At 39.9% G+C, this 21,314-nt stretch overlaps 1 protein-coding gene across 5 annotated transcripts in view; it reads right to left on the bottom strand.

The window, feature by feature from the left end:
* ets1 (ETS proto-oncogene 1, transcription factor) overlaps positions 1-21,285 on the bottom strand; it is a 42,836-nt gene extending 21,551 nt beyond the window's left edge. For 2 of the 5 annotated variants that reach the window (XM_023351482.1, XM_023351480.1), the window contains exons 1-3: positions 21,182-21,285; positions 19,873-19,974; positions 15,740-15,887 (exon numbers count right to left, since the gene is read on the bottom strand). In XM_023351482.1, coding sequence (XP_023207250.1) covers positions 15,740-15,887; positions 19,873-19,941 — 217 coding nt within the window. In that variant the 5' untranslated portion in view covers positions 19,942-19,974; positions 21,182-21,285. Of the gene's footprint in view, positions 1-2,794; positions 3,139-15,739; positions 15,888-19,872; positions 19,975-21,181 lie in introns of those variants that run through there. The other 3 variants (XM_023351481.1, XM_014472461.2, XM_023351483.1) reach the window with 3 other exon arrangements.
* Between the last annotated feature and the right edge of the window lie 29 nt (positions 21,286-21,314).

Raw genomic sequence — 21,314 nt, 5'->3', positions numbered from 1 at the left:
AGCACAGACCTCCACTTCATGCTGGCCGGCACAGGGAGGCCAATTGTCAAAGTTAGCACATTCAAAACAGAAGGTCAAAACTCAGTCTGGTCAAAGACTGTCTGATACAATTTTGGTGGTGTAACGAACTGATTTGAACAACTAAGGTTTGATTCTTGCAACCACATCAGCCTCAGCTTCACTTAAAATAAAGGAAATTATTTGCACTGCTTGGTGAGATTCACAGACAGAACACATGAAGAAGGGTTAGGATCACCCAAACAGTGTTTACACAGCTGCTAACAAGCCACACACCCTCAAATATTGCCATATATTACACTGTGCCACTGTAGTAGCGTTGACACAATACATGATAATAAAAATGGAACCTTATGCAACTCTCTGTCCTTGCTCCATAAAGCCGCAAAATGGGAATCTCCACAGAAAAGAAAGTCTGACGTAGTCCTGGAAATCATCTCTGTGGCATGGCTTGTATGTGCTTGTACTGCATGTGGCTGGCATGGAAGTAGATGCCATATAAGGCCTTGCTATATGAGCATCAGTGCTGCACTGCGTTGATCAGATAAAAGTGAGCCTCCCTTCAAGGTCTCACCATGCGTCCATGCATGCCACCCAGCAGGGCATGCTCGGAAGCATTCCAGTCAGCCACTGAACCCCGAATTTCAGGTCTTATGAAACCAAGCAATCAAGTGGGAGAAAGCTGAAAAGTATGTCTCATCCTGTAAATGATTGGCAAGTCTTTTCATTAGCAACTGTATGAAATTTTGCTTGATTGTGCTGTACTCCTACAGAATACAGACCATCTTTTCAACGCCATCTCTGGAAAGCTAAGTTTTGTTATGGCTACACAAAGCTGTCAGTAGCAAAATATCATGGTCTGAGTAACCATGAAAAAAAGTGTACTTTGCTGGGAATTACTCACTGTAGAGCTAGGGAGGAGGGGTGAGGGACAGCATAAGAGCTTGGGGAAACATTAGAAGCTGTGTTTGGTTGTACCTCTGACCCTGACGTTGTGTGAGCGCTTTGAAAGAAATTACCTCAGCTGGAGGGTGAGGACAGCCCCACGAAAGCCGACACTGGCAGCACTTCCGTCACAAAAGAAAACAAATAGTATAGTAAGGTGGGCTGGAAACAGCCTAAGCATGATAGCACGGTAAAAACATAAACACATATACCGTAAACTATGTTGATGCAGGTGTTTCGGAGAAAAGGTGACTGCTGCGGTTCTAACAGAGCAACAAAAAGTTCAGCAGAAACTTCCACTGCTTCTCAGTGGCAGTCCAGCACACCCTTTTAAAAAATAAATAAATAAATAATTTAAATTCTGCCACTTGAACTCATCCTTACATTTTTTAGAAGCTTAAGGCTGAACTTGCCTTCAACTATGTTGCCGTAGACACTGGGAGTACATTTATCTTGTAAGCATAGTAACACCAAAAAGTAAACACAACTGTATATGTGGAGGCAGTTGGAGCAGTTTCACTTGGGTTTTGAACTCCTCCTTCGCAGGCTTGCTATGACCCGAGTGCACCGAAGTGAGAGTAAGAGGGGCCGAGCATTGTGAAATGGTTTTGCAAGATAGTGCTACGCTCTGGCAACATAACCACGCCTGTCAGCACATTTTTTGTGTTTGCAACGTATATGTGTTTTTAGGCTTTGCTCGGCAGGTATTGACAGCAGGGAGAAGCTGGTTATTGCGGTGAATCACTGCTCCTTTAGTCGGTCAACTCTGGCAATTAGTGTCAGATTTCCATAATGCATCGTTACTAGCTTGCTGCTCAGCTAACAGGACTCAAAATGCCACCTGAGGTGTGAACGGGCAGGGAAACTGATGTAGAAAAAAAGTGAAAAATGCAAATCAGTCAAACAAAAACTTTAAGAAGTGAAACCATACAATGTTTTAAAATCCAAAACGGCTCAAAACTGTGGCCAAACTCATCACTACTGCTTGTATAATCCCTCCAGTGAGCCAAGAGCTGGAGAGGCAAGCCTCAGCAGTGCAGATTCATCACCTCAGCCTGCCTCTCCTTTTGTCTGGATACTCTGTTTCAGCCTCTTAGGAGAAGGAGGAGGAGGTGAAGGTAGGGAGGACAGAAGAAAGGGAGGCAATGGAGAGAGGGGTTATTAGGGACCACTGATTGTCTCCAAGGTGAAAAGTCAAAGCTCTTCCCTGCGCGACATGGGATATGTAGAGATGGATAGGAGAAGAAGGGAATAAGTTGCACAACATAATCTAAAAGTACATAACTATGAACTAAATATGAGCAATGTCTCAATTAGAGCTCTAAGAATTCAGAATGGAAAAAAGTAAGATACACAAAAATGCCATGTTTCATTAACATATCCCAGGTGATTTGTTATCACGTTTAAACTTATTTTAATCATAAGTAACTGATGCAAAGTGTTCGTAAAACTTTAAGATAATAGGGAATGCACGTTTAGGCTAATGTAAAGTTCATAGCCCAATGCATTCAATAACAATGACGTGAAACACGCATACAGTACGGTACAGCCTATTGCATGACTGTGAAGCCTCAGGCGTGACAGCGTTTTTCTTTGCGTGTTCTCCAATATTGAGCAACAAAACAGTCTTGGTACATTAAAGGCGTTCAGGACGTTTTGTCCCCCCACTTTTAGCGCGTCTAATTGGTAAGAATGAACGCTGTGGTTTACTCATCAACGTAATCTGTCACCGGCCGGGTCGCCTTAGCTACGAGAAAAACGTCTAAGGAGTGATGTTAGTCCCGTGTTGACTGTCAAAGCGCTTAATAGGAGGAAGATTTGTCTTACTCACCGTCCATCTTTTCAGCCTTTATGATCGTTAACGTCGGTTTCATATCGACAGCTGCCGTCATGATCATCAGATCAGCGTGGCTTGAAACAAAAAAAAAATGCCGCGTTCCTTTTTTTTATTTTAACAGCTCCAAAAGAGGGTGGAAAAACTCAATAAGTGGGTAAAATCTTCTCCTCCTTTGGCGAATCTAATTCTATTCTCCTCACACTACAACACGATTAAGATTCTTTTACTCTAACTTATCTCGTTGTCTCTCTCACCGATGCATACACACACACACACACACTCCCTCTTTTCCTCGTTCTTTCTTACTCACTCACTCACTCCTTCCTCTCTATCTCTAGCCATGGGCGTTACATATTGCACAGACCCGGAGCGCTACGACTGTCGAAGGGGGCGGTGTTTGAGGGGTTGACTTGCCAGTTGATTCACAATTCAATTACTATGTCCCACTCTTACCATCCCACCCTCCCACGCACACACACACAAAGACCCAATCACACCTCCTCATTTTGTAGTGTGAAAATACTCTTGCCAAGACCACAGAACGTAATTAAATGTATTACTCGTTCCCGAAAATTCCTCTTTTTCCAAGAATGAAAACAGTTTGAAACGTGGGGCTCCATGTTGAGTGCCTTGAATAAGATATGCATTATTTAGGCAAATCATTTTTAAACGACAGTACAAAGAGTTTATTAAAAGGCTTTAATGCTTGGTATTTTGAGCCATGATGTTTGGAGTCTGACTTCAGTAGAAACAAACTTCGCAACTGCTGAAGGCCCTGGGGCCGCTGAGACCATGTGAACTAACATGTCAGTTGTATTGTAAAAGAAAAAGAAAAAGAAAAGCTTAATTTTGTCCTTTATTTATTGAAATTTATAATTCATTTATCCATTGTTAATAATAAGAATTCCAATTTATAATAAGAACCACAACTTTCATTGTTGGGAAATCATTGCATGCATGTTGTGAATGGTTGTACAACTCTGCAAGTATGTGGTTCTTGCAAATGCTACATTTGTTTACAAATGAATGCAAATGTACAAATGTAATGTAAATGTACAAATGTAATGTCAGTCCTAACCTTACATTTCTGACATTACTATGGCAAAAATGCCATAGTAACTCACATTACTATGGCAGGACTGACATTACTGTCACATTACTGACATTGCAGTCAAATATAGGTAAGGCTGATTGTAAAATTGTTAACAACTTGCACCTCATCACAAATAATGTTTATCAAAATAGTTCTTTATTTTAGTAAGGAATCATAGTTACTTTAACTTCATTGGTCACCCAAAGTGCATACTAGTACTCCTTCTTGCAGAAAACTGTTTTAGAGCGATGTTTCGCCGCCCACAGGTCTTGCAACTCTGAGGAGACAACATTATTACTCATATTAAAAACCGACACTTTGTCTCTAAATGGGAGCAAAAATAACACAGTAAATGGCCACAATGTAGTTACTCTCCACTGTGTTGTAAGCTTTATTCTTGCTATAATTGTGACTGAAAACTAAATAATTTACATGGGTAAAATAGAAAAAGAATTCAAGTTAAAGTATAGTTTCTTTCATTCATAACATCTCTTTAAAGTCTTGGGCAGGCCCAGCCTTCCCCATAACTCACCCCCATAAACACTTCAGAGTATTTCCTGTTCACCTCTTACGGATCAATAAAACCTGCCATGTCTATTTACTTCACATTACTGAATCAGTTAAAAGTGCCTAAAATGCAACTTCGCAAATAGATGCACACATCCATCTAGGTAAAGTTTAAAAATAGTCTAGTCTTTCTAACTTTTATTTTAATCTAACAATAAAATCTGCCAAAACAGGGCTGCTGTCACCATGATCATCAATGAAAATCCAGTTTCCTAAGGTAAACTGGGTGCTCTAGTTCTAATTTAGCCCCTTTTTATGAAGTTTTGTGCTTTCATATTGACAGTAATCAGGAACAATGGTCATGTCTTGCTGGAAATTGAATCAAAATCTTGTTCTGCCACTGAAAATGAACAATGACAAGAGAAAGATTGGGCTCTCCAGCCACAGTAAGTCTGTGCACAAGGCTCTGCCATTAGGGGCTATCTCCCATGGCAACAGAAACTCTAATAACAGATTCTAATATTATTGCTTTTAACAACAACAAGAAAATTGAATGTACAGGATAGACGAGGAATGATGCAAATACGATCTATCTGACGTTCATTACTGAAATAATCTACATGGTTTCTACATAAGGTTCCTATTTTCTAAGCAACCAACCTCATTGTGACTGACAGCTTCCCCATTATTACAATACCTGTGCATGTGCCTTATGCATGTATTTCTAAATGGGATGATCTGGAAAGAGACAGGGGAGCCAGGATTATTGATCACATATGGATTTTTAAACCGGTGGTACTTCACTGGCTCCATTAGCCGCCCCGTATCAGGTTTCATTGGCATGATAGCAGTCTCATCTGAGAGGAGCACTAGTGGATTCTGTATTGAGAAGAGCTGCCTCACCAGAGGGGCTGAGGGTGAAAAAGAATGGAACAGTACCTCTCAATTCACATCAGCTAGCCTGACCATCACTCGCTTGCTCTTTCTGACTGAACCTCTTTGTTTTCTGTTAATGAACTCCCTTCATTTCTGTTCTTAGAAGGACATCCTGGGTTCCTTTGTGCCTGAGGGCAGCCATTTAAGGTTTAATGGCATTGCTGACTAACATTGAGTCTGGAGTCACTGTAGGACATTTTACTTTGGGCGTTCTTTTGGTTTTACTTACCGAAATCAGTTTAACTGCAGCAAAAAGCCAATTTAATTTCATTATCCGTTTTGCTCATTTTGTCCTTTTGCAAAAGGTTATAACAACTGATTCAGCATAAAATATAACAGTATAAAAGTAAACTCCTTTTATCACAGATCCATTCTTTAGACCATAATTGATGTTATTAATGAGATATTTCAGGATATTTGAGGTGAGGTACTGGCAAAAGGTTAACCCTCCTGTTATGTTCGTTTCTAGGGTACAGCAACAATGTCCGTGGGTCAATTTGACTCGGGGAGTGTTTAATCATGCAATAGTGTCAGAAACCAAAAAATTCCTCCAAAACATTTTTGTATCTGATTATTAACTCCAATACTAACCATTTCAATCAATATTTGTGCAATGATGTTTTTTTTTATTTCTCACAAATAAAGGATCAATGATGACAACTTACTCATTTACTAATTTGGACATAAACAATTTAATTTACATGTTTAATTTTTAAACCTAGACACAAAAAAACTATAATTTCCTTGAAATTGATCTTTGGTAAAAAAAAAATTATATTACACTTTTATTTTTTTTAATGGGTGATCTTGAATTTGAGACACACATACTGTTCAGGGTCAAATTGACCCGCTGATTAAAATCACAATAAATGAGTCATGCAGAGAGTATTTATGTTTTCCTCCACTTCTGCTGAATATCTACTCAGTGTGGGTGGAGTTTGTCTATGGGAACAGAAAAGATTCCAGTCAAAAGTTGCATGAACACCAGCTTTCTCACAGTTTCCTAGTGAAGTAAAGAAAATAGTGAGAAAGTGGGCTTGTGTGTGTCAGGGTGTGCATGTAGGGGTGTGTTTGTGTGTGTGTGGTGAAATATGGTTCATTGCTGCAAGAAAACATATAGAATTGGAAATTTTTTTATCTTTTTTTGCACTTTAACCTGACTGCCAGGTCAAATTGACCCGAACAGTATCTATGTAAAAAGTAGACATAGGGGTTGGTACAAATGTGTAAAATGTATATGTAGAGTGCACCTATTAAGACAAACAGAAAAAGTTTCATGCAAAAAAAAATACTTCCAATATTTGAAAAAAAATTTTAAACTTCAAAATGGGTCAATTTGACCCGGAACATAACAGGAGGGTAAAAGCAGTTAACAGCGTACATTTATAAAACCAAATTATTTGCCGTCTAAAGGATGAAAGACTAGTCCAAGAGGAGCCAAAACTAAAACAGAGTTTTACCATCTTAAAACACTTTCAAACCCAAAATTCTCAAGTTTATTCTAGTTCTTTTTAATGAACCTTTAACACTTTGTCATCTTTGCATAGAATTAAACAACAAATTCATTTGTAGTTAGGGGTAAAGTAGTAACCTTTATAGCAGTAAATGTGAATGTCATTTTGATGATTATTCGACTGATTTACTCATCCATCTGGGAGTTATCCTGCATTGGATTTGTCCTTAAAATCATAGTTGAAAATTATGTTGTACCAAGTGTGTTCAAGTTGAGTTGAAAAACCAATGAGAGTCTGCAGTTGTTTAGTTTCTAACTAGTATTAGCAATGCAAACCCCTTGCAATTTATTTCTCTTCATGTTATCTGAACAACAGGAACGTGCGGTCAGAGGAGGCAGAGCCTCACCTGTCATCATGGGAAAATAATATGATAAAATAATTTATATTGCTATTTTCACCCTGTGGTTTGTACTATAAAGTACCCATTTTTCATCTAGCTTAACAAATTCTGATAATTTGTTCTTCAAAAATCGCTGAATTTTCGCATTTTCCCATTCAAATGCTCAGAAGCGCAGCCGGTGAGGCAGCAGCGAGCTGAGCCTCACCTGGGATTGCGCAACCTCTGGCTAACTGCACTGGCTGCCATTCTATGGGAGCATGCTCCTCCTTTCTGTACGTCACCAATAAAATAACTAAAAGACATTTAATGTATGAACTGATGTTCTAGAATTTAGCTCATGTATATAATGTACAGTGTTTTTTGTCACCAATTGTGTGTGTAACGTGTTTTGTGTGCTGAGAAGCGATCAGAAACGGCAGAGAACAGATTCGAGGTGAGGCAGGCAGTTCTCTTGCCTCATGGCAGGGGGCGCTCATGATCCCAGACATTGTGACTCCACAACTGCAGAGTAAGAGACAGTAACAGCAAGCTAGGCATACAGTAAAGTCAAGTGCAGTGATATATTTATAGTTTTTTCCTCGTACCACAGCAATCACTTATTTGTGTGGGAAATATTTCAGTGTTTTTTGGGGGGGTGGAGGGGGCGGTTATTATTTGCTATGGCAACGAGTCTGCGCACACCTGCGCTGATACAGAGGGAGAAAGAAGTGGTTTTGAGTTTTACTTTAATGGTTTTTACCCTTTGCTCTGGAGCACAGCACGAAATTAATAATATCTACATGTCCAAGTTTGATTGAGTTAACGGAATTATTCTACGGCGGCAGCGCGGCTATGCATGACAGTCTTTTTGTCCGCATGCGCGAAATTTCCTTATGTAAACAATAACATGCAGGTGGTCTACATATCTGATTATAATTAAGTCAGTGCCTCACCAGCTATGAACGTCTTTTTGGGTAAGTGACCATTTGCATTATAAACTGCAATGATGATTTTGAGCTCTGATAAATTAAGCTTGACTAGCCCTAAGCGTCATCCTGCGGAGTAATCAATCTGGATTTAGACTGAACGAAGACACCAAGTTGGTTATCTAGGGCAAGTGAGATATTAAGTGATTATATTCTTTAAACAGAACCTGTTTCATGCAATAATCTCAGATCCAATGACACTGTAAACCCCTCATCTTTTGTTATTCCCAATGAATAGCAAAAGGGAAATATGCTCTTTATTATGAGGGGGGAAATAAGGAGCACAATCAACACTGGTTAAACACACAACAGCCAATTTTATATTAGTCTAGGAAGTTTTTGTTCTAAGCAACTATTGTTAAAACAAACTGTGTCTCTTCCTGTCTAGTCAATGTGATTGTTAATTGTCTTCCAGTTAGAAAACAGACTTCCAGTGTGTGTACTAGACCTGTCTCCGATCAAAGAAGTTTGGTTTCAGCATTTCCTATCTTCACCTGGCAAATGCTGTTTCCATGGTTTTGACAGTTAGCAGGCTTCACTCATTTGTGCTGCAGCGCAGCAGCCACCGGCTAAAGCAGTTCTCTCTCTCTCTCCTTGCTGCTTTCTGCCGCTACTGGCTGGCTCTCATTGGCACATCTGCGTTGCCTGCCTGTCTGTAATCCTTAGATGTAACCGTTGCACCTGCTGCTTTTCACAGAGTTAACGGAAAGGTTATTCGATTTAGAGCAATCCGTACAGCTGTCAAGTGATATTTGTGTTTGATGTTGGCACCCTCCTAGCAGGTTGCAAGGGTTAGTTCTGCTCAAAGTCTTTTGAGTTCTTTTCTCCCCACCGCCCTTCCTTTCTGTAAGACTGCTAAATGGTGATCCATATATAGGATTAAACTGAAACATGTCTCAGACAAAAGATAGAGTATGACGTGATGTGTTCGGTATGGCATGTGAATAGACACCATTTAGCATGTCATCAATCAGCCACTCATTTATAGCCACTCAAGCATGCACACAGACGGGTGATGGGCACACACACCCCGACACACACTCATAGGGACAAAGAGAAAGAGGGCAGACAGTCAAACAGTAAAACAGTGGGGTCCTTGTGGCCGCTGTCTGGCAGCTCAGTCACAGCTCTATCTGTAGTGGGCCGCTGTGTGAAGGTGCCACAGGCTGGATGCACTCCTGCTGAGATCAGACACTCAGTTGAGAAAAGAGCCCTACACATGTGAGCGTGTGGCTGTGCTCGTGTACATCTCTTCCCTAGACCTCACATTCCAAACTATCTTCCGATAGCATGCGAGGGTGAGCGCGTCTGCTACTGAATAATGTGCATGTAAGTGCACTGGGAAAGTAGCGGGGGCCTCCCTGAACAAAGGCTCAGCTCTTTTCTGAACAATTAGCTTCGCTAAAAAGGACATCTCTTCCTCCATTAGTGGCACCACGTGCCCCCCATCACTCCATTGTGCTGATAATTCAATTATCCCCACCCCCCTCTGAGGCTCTTTGCCTCCCAGACTTCCCTCTCTCTGTCTTCCCCTCCCTCCTCACTTTTAGAAGCACACTTTGAGAAGAGCCTCTTCTACCTCAGAGCTAGAGGGTTATTTGGGAAGTATTTGTTTTTAATTTATTGTGCATTACAGTCAACAGTAACTCTCAAAGAAATGGTACTATAAATCAGGCATACAGTAGCAGAATAGAAGCAGCTGATGTTGTTTTTGATAAACTGTCTTATTCCATTTGATAGATGACCTCAAGCTACCAGGGACTAATCTGGAGTCTTTTATGGAACAAATTTGTATTCACACAAATTCACACATATTCACAGAAACAATTTTTAAGTCACCCTCATTACACATAGTAGAGAATATCATCATGCCTTACGATTCATTCAAACAAAGGGGGAATCTCTCTAAGGCCTTATTAAAGTACCACCTTTCCTGATGAGCTGGCATCTGTTGCATCATGTCCCATCAATGATTGCGTAGCTTTTGGAACTGTGTGTTCTCTAGCTAAGCTCTGCAATGAGTCATTGCATTAGCAGAGGGAACTTACCACACAATACTTCCTAGAAATAAAACTTGCAGTACTCTGGAAAAGGGAAGACAGAATATGGCCTGTTTGGATGATTTTACAGAAAGAGTACATATTTAACACACCACTATATATTTTGTAAAACTGAAGTCAGTCTAGCAAAGCCTCAAATTGTTTTCTTCAGGTAAAGAAAACAATTTCAAAGAAGCAACTGTTGACAAATATCGTGACTGTTTTAATCATTTGGAGACTCATATTGTTATTGAATGACTTCTTCTGTGTTGCCTCCCTATGTTGAGGTTTTCTCTCTCAACTGCAGTCAATTACATCACCTTAAAACTACTGTAGTTGTAGTTTGCTCATAATTAAAGCCAATATAGGCTGATCCCATCCTTGCTGTCAGCCATAGCAAACAGTTTGTGACTTTTTGCAAACTAGATGTTAGATAGTAACTGCTAGCAACTTTTAATGAAAGCAGTAAATCGTAATGAAAATAATGTGTCTGATTTAATTCAGCCTCGAGCCTCCAATTAGAATTAATCAGTTGGGTTGGATCGAGCTTGGACACAATGCCTGTGTTTGGTTTGAATTGGGTTAGATTTTTTAAAGTAACCTGATCACAGATTTCTGCTTCAGATATGGATCAGGAGAACGTTGTGAGGCTTGGAGTTCAGACCCCAGCAGGTGAAGCGCTCACAATTAAACTGAGTTGTTTCATATTGTCGTTTATACAGTATTGGGATCACAGTAAGTGGCGGAGAAAAAGATGTGTCATAAATAAATTCATTAAAACGTTTTTGTCAAAACAAATCTCATATTTGTACTTTTTTACAAAATATTGTTCATCTGAATCAGGAACTGGTTGTATTGCTGTATTCTTATTTTTCATTGCACAAGTTTTAAAGAAAAAAATAAAATCAGACTTAAAGAGGTAGGTCAGTCTTTCAGGCAGCGTTCATGACTAACACAGTCGCTAATCATTAGCAAAAGCAAACAGAAAAAATATGATTAGCTCATGACTTATTATTAACAAAATTACAGGAAATGGGTTGTAAAAGGAAAATGAGGAAAGGCTTTCTTTGATGTGTTACTTCTCTGAGCCTGTTTCAAGGAGGATAAGGATCCAGTGTAATGCTGCTTTACTAAATTCCACTTCTCACTCAGCAAAGCCTAAAGCTAAAATCTACAAATGTTCCAGCTGGTAGAAACAGATTGTCTCTTTCCTCTGTTAATTGACTAGTCTGGGTGTTTACATCACACTGTGTGGTTCAAATATAGGACCAAGGAGCTATCCAACCCATTCCTCCACAGTTGTCTGTTGGTTTTCCGTGTTTCCACTCTTGTTTTGTTACATTGTTAGAGGGGGAAGTGTGCACTGGTCTGATTAGCATCACTGTTTCCTCCTTTCCCATAACCCCCCGGACCCCAGCAGGCTGCCTGTTTACTTTTAGAAATAAAAAATGGGCCTGCGCCCGTGAGGACGTGCCCCTCATCAGAGACGGGGCCCCCCTTTCCTCCCTCTTTCCCTCCACTCCTCTCCCTACCATCACCACCGCCAGAGCTCCACATCTCAGATCCTCCTCCTCGTCAATTCTCCTCCAACTGTCACTGTTGCAGTCCTGTGTCTTATCCCATTTCCTTATCCATCCTCGCTCCTAAAACTGTATTCCTCCCTCTCCCTTTTGCTCGATCCCCCACAAGTCCCCTCCTATTCCGACTGTCCAGCTGTCAAATCATATCAAATAAAACGCAGGCCAATGGTCCCTGAGAGGCAGATCACAGCTGTGGCTCCATGCACTAAATGTGAGTGCATGTTTAAATGTACACTGAACTCACAAGTGCCTGGGAGTGGATGCGTGTACTATCTGTGTGTGGGGGTGTGTGTGTGTTTCTGCTTTACTGAATGGAAGGATGCTGTAATACAATACTTGCCAGAGTGCAGGGTGTGAATTTAATGAATGAATACATAGAGTGTGCATCACTGGATGATGTTAGCAGGATGTACGCATATATGTAGGATATATCTGCGCCTGGATTTCAGTGAGACTGCACAGACAAACACACTTCATCTTCTTTTCTTTCATTCTTGTCTTCCCTTGCAGACACATATAAATAATTTCCAAAGTGGGAAGTTACAGCAGGTTCCCTTGGTGTAAGTGTTGGATGGTTGAAGAGTGGAGCTGTATAAACAACACTATGGCATGGCTGTCGTCAGGAAGGAGTGTGTGTGACATTGGGCTCAGGGCCAAACATACAAAGTTTCTTTTTTCTTCTTTTTTCAACTTCTAACTCCGCCCCCCCTTTTCCCATCTGTTATGAACTGCTTCTTTCTCACACTGTCACATTTCATTTTACAAACGCTTAATCTATTTGCAATGAGAAAAATAATATTAGATCCAAAATGTTAAACCTTTTAAGTAAAAGACCAACATGTTATGTGGAATCAAAACTATTCATGCATACATGTCTCAGTTCTGAGGCATGTATGCTGAAAGCTGCAAAAACACTTTGTCTCCTTGAAGACATGTTCTTTGGGCAAGACAAGGTGCTGTTAAATGTTTACATTTAAAGAGAGATTCGAACAGTTCAGCTTAGTTTGAATAAAACACGTGGGACTTGTAAGAATAATTTACTGTTTATTTTAATATTTGTGGTAGAGAGGGCAACATTAAAGTTATTCAGTTTAATTAACTTCTGTTTCATTTTTGATTGATGAATTTAGACTCTAAATTCATCCACCCTCTAAATTTTAGAGGAACCTTTCAGTCATTAGTTTCCTTACACAAAACATACAACAATGCACATAATTACTGCTAAAAACATGAGCAAAACTCTAATACACTGTTGCTGCATTTATTTAACAGTGAGCTTGGAGATCTTTTGGTCTGCCCTCTAATTTCTTGCAAAACTATTCATACCTTTTGAACCTCTTCCCATTTTGATCTGTTACAACACATTTTATGCGGTTTCGGTGTGAATGATCAGCATCATATCAGTATCAAATTATTCAAGCAGAAGGAAAAAGAATAGTTTTCAAACTGCATTTTGATTCAGCCCCCATATTACTCAGGTACTCCTTAAATAATATCCAGTGCAATCAATTGGTCTTGCCAAGTCAACCTAGATAGGCAACTTAGTCTACCTGTGTGTAATTTAAACCTCATTAAGAATGCAGGTGTTTTGTTACCTAAAATATATGTTAAATAACATATGCGAACAAATAGCATTATGAAGACCAAGGAACACAGAAGGTCAGGGATATGGTTTAAAACAGGGTTACATTATATATATAAATAATATCTCAAGCTCTGAACATGTTATACCAATTTGTTGGTTCAATTTGTACAGTTTGTAATGTGACAGGTTGGGGAAGGAGAAGTCAAGACACTTGGAGGAGCAGTAATGATCCACAGTTTGGCTTGGAGCTTGTGTCGATAAGACAACTATTAGTCGTGCAAAAAAAAAAGAAAAGCCATTGCTGAAAGAATGCAGTAAGACGTCCTACTTGAAGCGTGCCAAAGATCATAGGGAACAAACAAGACATGTGGAAGAAGATGCTCTGCTCAGATAAGACTAAAGTTCAGCTTTTTGGCCAACGTGTGCAGATGACTAATGCTGAATGTCACCCTATACACTCCACCTCGTGGTGAAACAGAGGTTGAAGCATCATACTATAGACAAACTTTTCTTCAGCAGGTGCAGGGAAGCTGGTCAGAGTTGGTGATAAGATGGAGCAACACGCATATGGGATAAACATTTAGTAAAAACTAGGCACTGCATCCGACTTGAGATTGAGGGAGAGATTCCCCTTTCAGCAGGACAAGAACTCTAAAACTCAATTCCTTTGCCTGGAATGGTTTAGACATGTTTCAGAATTATGTAGTCGAACTCCAGACTGACATACAATTAAAATTGAAACATTCAGTCTATTTATTTATTTATTTATTTATTTATGTATTTATTTATTTATTTTTTACGTTTGAAAACTGTTCTTTGCGTTAAGATGAAACACATTGGAGTTTATAGTTGCATGAAAAAAAAAACTAAAACCAGTATGAACACTGTTATCTGGCACTGTATTTGGAAAAAGAAAGAGCTTTTTTAAGAGTTTGAGAGAAATGAGTCAAAGCAACGGCTCAGCATGTGGAGACTGTGTCAGAGGTTTTTAGCTGCTTTTGAGGTTAACAGCAACTCATAACGGCCTGCGCCTGTAGCAGAAACCTCACTAACTCTGTGTGACACCCCTGCGTAGATGTAAATGACTTGAGTATCTCCAGGTGTCTAAAAATGTTTAAAACGTGGTCTGCTTTGATTTGAGTGGCGGACGACAGCAAATAAAAGGTCAACGTACTGCCATTTTTTTCCACTTAGCTGCAATGTTTACGTCAACAGTTTAGTGCTGGGAGGAATGAAGCAAACGCTCCAAAGGAGTGTGTCTCTGGCAACAAACATCAGCAAATCCCATCAAATCCTCACTCCCTCTCATGCAGTCACAAATATGCATACACACACATTTGGTTACTTAGCCCCCCCAACTCCTTCCTCGAACTCAACCTCCCTTCACTACCACCTCTCCTGGGACCAAACTTGAGGCTTGGGAAAAAGATGGCCGCCCTTTGGCCCCCTGTCTTGCCCCCTTGCATCCAGCACAGGGAGGTGACGGAAGAAAGCTTGTGTCCCCCAGGCACCCCACCCTCCTTCCATGGCGTGCATCCCAGTCCACCAGCATCAATCACTTTTGAGGACTACAAGAGGCCAGAGTCAAACACAGGGAAATGCACTGGAAAGAATGTTCTAGCTTAAAATAAAACTGATTTGAAAAACAATTAAATAAAATCTAGAATGAGAGGAGAGGGGACAGTAAATATTCAGGGAATGTCTCTGTCCCCAGAAATACAACAGGAGGGAGACAGGACAAACAGAGGAATTGAAGGGCGAGGGAGGGCGTCTGGTAAAGGCATTGCCCTCAGGGTCGGCATAACCATCATCCCTTGTGCAGCAGATCAGGAAGAGCAGGCCAAGCTGAGACTTCACATGTGTGTTCAAGTGAAAGTTTGCTTGTATAGCTAGTTTTGTGGAGAAGGAAATCTGTTTACCTCAGAACTCAGCCGGACTGAATCTTCACATGTTAGATTCAGGATGGAATTTAGGCTTAAGATGAGTTCTGAGTTTACAGGAAACTGTTAAGGTCTCCATGATTTTATTTGTTCACTTATCTTCTCTAAGAAACCAAAGCCACTTTCACAGAACACCTGGATTTATACTGAGAATAAACTCTACACAGATGGAGTCTATCTACATCTTTGACTACCTTTGGAGGTAATTGGCTGCACAGGATTTTATTTAAGAGTATTAGGTAAGGGGATTGACTATGAATGTACAGCACAGAAAGAAGTCTTAAAAACATTATCATTTTCATTTAACAATTATTTGCTGTCTTGTATTGGTTTACCACATTAAATCCCAATAAAATACATTGAATTTAATCATTCTAACATGACAGAATGTGCAAAGTGTAAGCATAAAGGATTGAAGGAGCTGTCTCCTTATTTCTTACCTGTGGGACACATGTTATGCCCTTCTGGGACCTCCTGAAGGGCTATTTCATGTGGATGAATTGGCTGTGAGGGGTAAAACTGCTGCTGGGGGTGAACCACACCTGGGAGCTGGTTTTGAGGGCCCATTGCCACTCCTCCACTTTGTCTCTGGAGACAAACAGAGAACACATGTTCCACAGTTAACTTGCATTCATATATGTTTAGTGCTGTATAATTAATCTGCACAGGACAGTTGTTGAAGAACAAATTCTGCTCTCTTTCTAGTGTACACACATATTTTGTTGTTTTGACAGCTGTCAAAATGTACAATAGTTATTAATTTGATTCTGAATGTATCTTATGGCAACATATTTGACATTGTTTTGTTACAATCCATGTGTCATCTTGGAGTTGTCAACCTTAACATAAAGAAATCTGTCTGGTGGCTTTTACTTATAAAGTAAGCTCAGATTTTGAAAGAAGCATTTTTTCTTTGTTTTCATGTACAGATAAGCCTTGCATCTAAATTTGACTCATCGGGTTTATCTTTGCAGTGTGTGTTTTATTTTGTTTATGCAGCAGCTTATCATGGAAACATTCATGCAAGAAGCTGAACCAGATGAAGGGGGAGTCTAAAGTCAGCACTTGACGCAGGAGCCTAAGGAGATACTGGATTCTGTTTGGATACAGAGAGTGCAGGGAGGGAAATAGCCATTAGGCCATTTTAGCTATTTATTTAATTATTATTATTTTTACATTTTGGAATGATAAGTAGAAGACTAATGTAGTCTGTGTTTCCATTTTTAGTATATGGGCATAATACCAAACATGTTTCATTTTTAAACTTCTCCATAACGTGTCTCACTACTGGGACATTTATTTATTTCACGTTTGCAATGCAAGAAAACTAACCACAATGCAAGCCTTCCAAATGTTGTTAGTCATTTATGTGTCTGACAGCCTGGCAGACAGAGTGATCTGATAAGCAGCCTCTGTTTAGGCCAAGCAGCATTTTTCATCCAGGTTCACGGATGGCTAATGTGGTCAGAGGATCGGGGAGGGCAGCTCTGAGAGATTTGCATGGAGCGCTGTTATCTTCTATCGAGATTGTCAGCAAGTGGGGTAAGTTAGATAGGCACGGAAGGAGCTACATGGGAGATTTCTAGATTACGCAAAGATAGACATGATAAAATCAAACCTGAAATATCTCTTGATCAGTGTGAGTGTAGATCAGCTTTCAAGCAGCAGTTTATGTCAGTTTGAAAACATTTTTTTTACCTTAATTTACATACAGAATAGTCCACAGTTCTGTATGTAACTGTATGTAACATTCACAAAAACATTTGTGAATGTTTTGCTACTCCTATCTGCTTTATTTCCATAAAGTACCACAAGTTTTTCTTCTTTTAAATCTAGCCAAATCTTTGGCTAGATTTTCCACTAACAAAGCAATTCTTACATATTTAGCACATTTGTTCATAATTACTAACTGTATTGTGCTTGTTCCAGGTCCACTTCAAGACAGTGTCTTTCTGTAAAGTCTTGTGATTCACAACCCACTGTTCTACCCATGTCAAACTATTTTGAATCAAACTTGTGTATCTCTATGGAGATACAAAGCTTTGAGAGAGTAACTTTTCAGCATCACCTATTCATGCAACTGGCATTGTAGCATCTCCAGCAGGCCAGACTGACTTGAACTTTAGTGAAAATGCCTAGAACTTCTGGGGCTTGAATGTAGCAATTTGGTGTCAACATTTTGGTTTCATTTTGTTATTCAACAAGTTCTCATTGATATTTTTATTATATTATTATGGTCTCAGTAATTTGTTCCTCACCTTCCTGTATTTACTCACATTTACTGATCATCGTGTACTCTAATGCTATTATTACTGCCCCTGCAAGTTCAAGATGAGAAGAATACACAAGTTAACAATTCCAAGTTACACAGTATTCTTCATGAGCCAGTTGGTGCCACTATGCAAATTTGCCTTATGCAAGTCTGAGGTATTATTATGAGTTTTAGATGAGTGGATGTGTGCTTAAGCTTTAACTTAGTTGGATCTGTATTCGGGGATCTTATTTCAAATATTTATGGAAGCCATTCTTAAAATTTCCTGGGTTGGGTAATAAAGACACTACTCGGACACTAACAATACTTTAAAACATCTTACATACTTTAAAGCATTTATATGTGGTAGCATTTTAGGTCCTTGGTAGTAAAAATGAAACATTAAAAGAGTGAGAGACAATTTATAAATGTTGTGCAGGGCAGCTTCACCTCTGTCAGACTCCCCCAGGGCAGCTGTTGTAACAATCGAGTGACTTCCCACCATCAAGGTGTGAATGTGTACCTGAACGGGTGAATGACTGAATGTAGTGTGAAACGCTTTGGGGTACTCTGGACTTGATAAAGTGCTATACAATTGTAGGCCATGTACCATTTGAAACATTGCATTTGGGCCCATTTTATTGGGATTGAAGCATACCATGAATGGCCAAATAAAATATAATAGTTTGTAATAATCCTAAAAAAATGTTTTTGTTACCAAAATAACATTACTGAAAGCTCTTTTCTCTTAGAAGACAGGTGGAAACTGAGTATATTGTGCCATAAAGAACACTGTGTATATCTTAGAGAAGCAATTACGACTGCAATTTCTTAAACAAAGATTTCAAACTAATCCTTTAATCCGACTTAGTTTCTCCTCTTTCAGGTCAATTGAATTGTAAAAACAATTTTTATTTGTCCCATTGCAACTTAAATCTTTATCTGTTAAATTATGGAATGTTTTATAAATGTTTTGAAATTTAGAAGTTTACATACATTTCCTTAAAACACACTTCTCAAAATACTTTATTAAAATGTTGGCCCATTCTTCTTGACAGAACTGTTTTAACTTGAGTCAGGTTTGAGTCAGGTATCTTACTTACACACACCTCTTCAGATGTGCCTATGCATATGCATATCTCAGAAGAATGTATGATGGCTACTTCAATATTGATTTTGTTGTGTTTTAACCAATTTTCTACAAATCTGGTACAATGCTTAAGGTCATTGATATCTTGGAAGAACCATTGGTGTCTGACGTGTCACACGTCACAACGATCATGTGTTCTCTCAATTAAAATTCACACAATAAATTATTACAATAAACTTTTGCTAAGAAATGCCTAAGCATTTTACAAGTAAAATAAGCTATGAGTTTTCACAACTTATGTTTGTCTCTAGGTCTTTGGGATCCAACAGTCCCTTCATTGCAAACATGAACTACAACACACATATGGCCTGGTGCTTTTTTTTTTGCTAAAATTTATGTAAATTCAAGAGAACAAAGCTACCAAAGTGACATGGCATCACCTTTCGACCAAGCAACTGTGGTATACAGTCTTCTCAATTTCAAAGGCAAGCCTCACCACCTGAGCCAATTAGGAACTCTGTAGCTGCATCCTTCCGTATTGTCTATCAGACCAGGGAGGGGTTGCCATTTGCATGTAACCTCAGTCTATTATCCTAATGTGCTGGTGCTCTGCATACAAATGGAGGCATTTATTTTGCCGCTCCTTGGCCTTCACCCTTCAAATGCTCACCTGACAGGAATTCAAATGTTCCCACCTACCACTGTCTCTGACTCTGTGTTCGGTGCTCTCATTTCGGAGGTTGGAAGAAGCCTCAGTGCTCTTCCAAACAGATTGCTGGCTTTGCAGGGGAAAGGTGTCTGCCGACAGGGATTGTCTGATTGTTTAGAGGCAATGTCAGAGGCCTGCAGGTCTCATGATTTACAATATTACTTGCTAAATAGGAGCGCATGTTGCAGGGTGGTTGTGCAACCTGGGGGGAAAGCTGTCTTGTTCAACAACTGTTTCCTAATTGTAAGTGAAATCCTGAGGAACAATCTGCACAAACAGAAACAGTATTATTGCAATGTTGATGGATTAAGCTCTTCAGAAAGTGTGTGCACCTTATGTACTGATGGAATCCAGAATTGCTAAGCACACAGACAGCGACTTCTGCACACATTCTTGCAACGTGAGCTCCTGACATGCGTACACACACGCACACCCCCCCCCCCAGACTTCAACCCCACTTTCTGCAAGCCAGCTGCGTGGTAGGTAGCCCTAACACAGAGATAATTTACGACGGAGATCCTACCGTTGCGCCCAGACGGTCACAGGGGTGAAGAGCTGGGTAGGAAGAAACTGGATCCATGTAGTAACTCATCGCGGACGCTGCGGACAGAAGAAGCAGGGCCTGCTGAATGGATCAACATTCAAACAGCCCAGGCAGGGTGGGATGAGCTATCTGTCACACATTGTTTACACTTGGTGTGTACAATTATGTAGAATTTGCTGTGTCTGTGAGTGGGGTTTGAAGGGAGGGTGAATAGCAAAAGTCTGAACTAGGTCTCAGCCAGCTCCAACCTCAGCTAAACAAAGCCGAGCAGCTTTGTTTAGCTGAAGCTTCAAAAGTTTAAAAATAATACACATATACACATGCATATACAGTATGTATATAACTGGATCTTTATTTAAGTAAATGATGTAAATGATTCCATCCTCTACAAATCTGACAATCCCATCACTTCCCCCTGTCGCTTTCCTTTCCTATTATGCTATCACCTCCTTTCATCAAACTCAAATCTTCTTCCTCCTGCTCTTCCCCCTCCTCCTCTCTTCCCCTTTTCCTCTCCTCCTGCTCCTCCTCAACCCGCTCCCACACATTCTACTTCTCACTTAACTAGATGCGAAGCTGCAGGATTAGTACACTAGAGGGGAAGCGGTGTATACGGGCAGTAGCATTCTGCAACACAGGTCCCCATCTTCCTCACATTCATATGCTAAGCAATTTGGCATTTCTAGTCTGTGTGGCAGCTGCTGACAGACTCCTCAGTGTTCAATGTCTGCAGATGTTCAGCAGCTCAAAAAGAGTCAGATGCGCTTGTTTCAGAGGAGAGGGGTGGGAGGAGGGATGTCCATACACAGAGTGAATAAAACTCAAATCAGTTCTGCCATTCACCTTGTTATTTTATAAGTTTTTTTTCCCTTTTTTTTATCTAGGCAGTCTTCAAAAAAAAAAAAATCACATATATGTGTTAGAAGGTTTGTTGTTTACAGTAGATTTGTTGTTATATATGGGAAATTAGGAAAAAAAAAGTTGAACAGAAAATTCAGTCAATATCTATTTATTCACACACACACACACACACGCCCACGTACCCCTCCCACCACACACATATATAAACAAAAAACAAACACATCTACGGAGATATGAAACAAGCAGAAAGTAAACTACCTTAGTTGCAAAAAAAAAAAAAAAAAAAAAAAGACCGCTTCACATCAATGCATCAGAATTCCTGTCGGGAGAAACTAAAACTTTACAGGCAGCACTTTTCGTCGCGCCCAGACAAAAGCCTCATTCAGTCAGTCACGTTTAGTTTAAGAGTACAAAACTTCTCACTTACCGATTGTAGTGCGCAAAGTTTCCTGCGAAGCCAAGAAGTGCTGGGCAGCTAAGAATGACAGCTGAGCGGCGGACTGCAGAGATGCTGTACCTGCTCGCAGCGAGTCCCGCAGAGGAAGGAATATAATGCACGT

Source organism: Xiphophorus maculatus, chromosome 18 (genome assembly GCF_002775205.1).
Source record: "Xiphophorus maculatus strain JP 163 A chromosome 18, X_maculatus-5.0-male, whole genome shotgun sequence".
In the NCBI taxonomy this organism is placed as follows: Eukaryota; Metazoa; Chordata; class Actinopteri; order Cyprinodontiformes; family Poeciliidae; genus Xiphophorus; species Xiphophorus maculatus.
The sequence above is the reverse complement of the archived record's forward strand: the minus strand, read 5'-3'. Positions and strand labels throughout refer to the sequence as shown.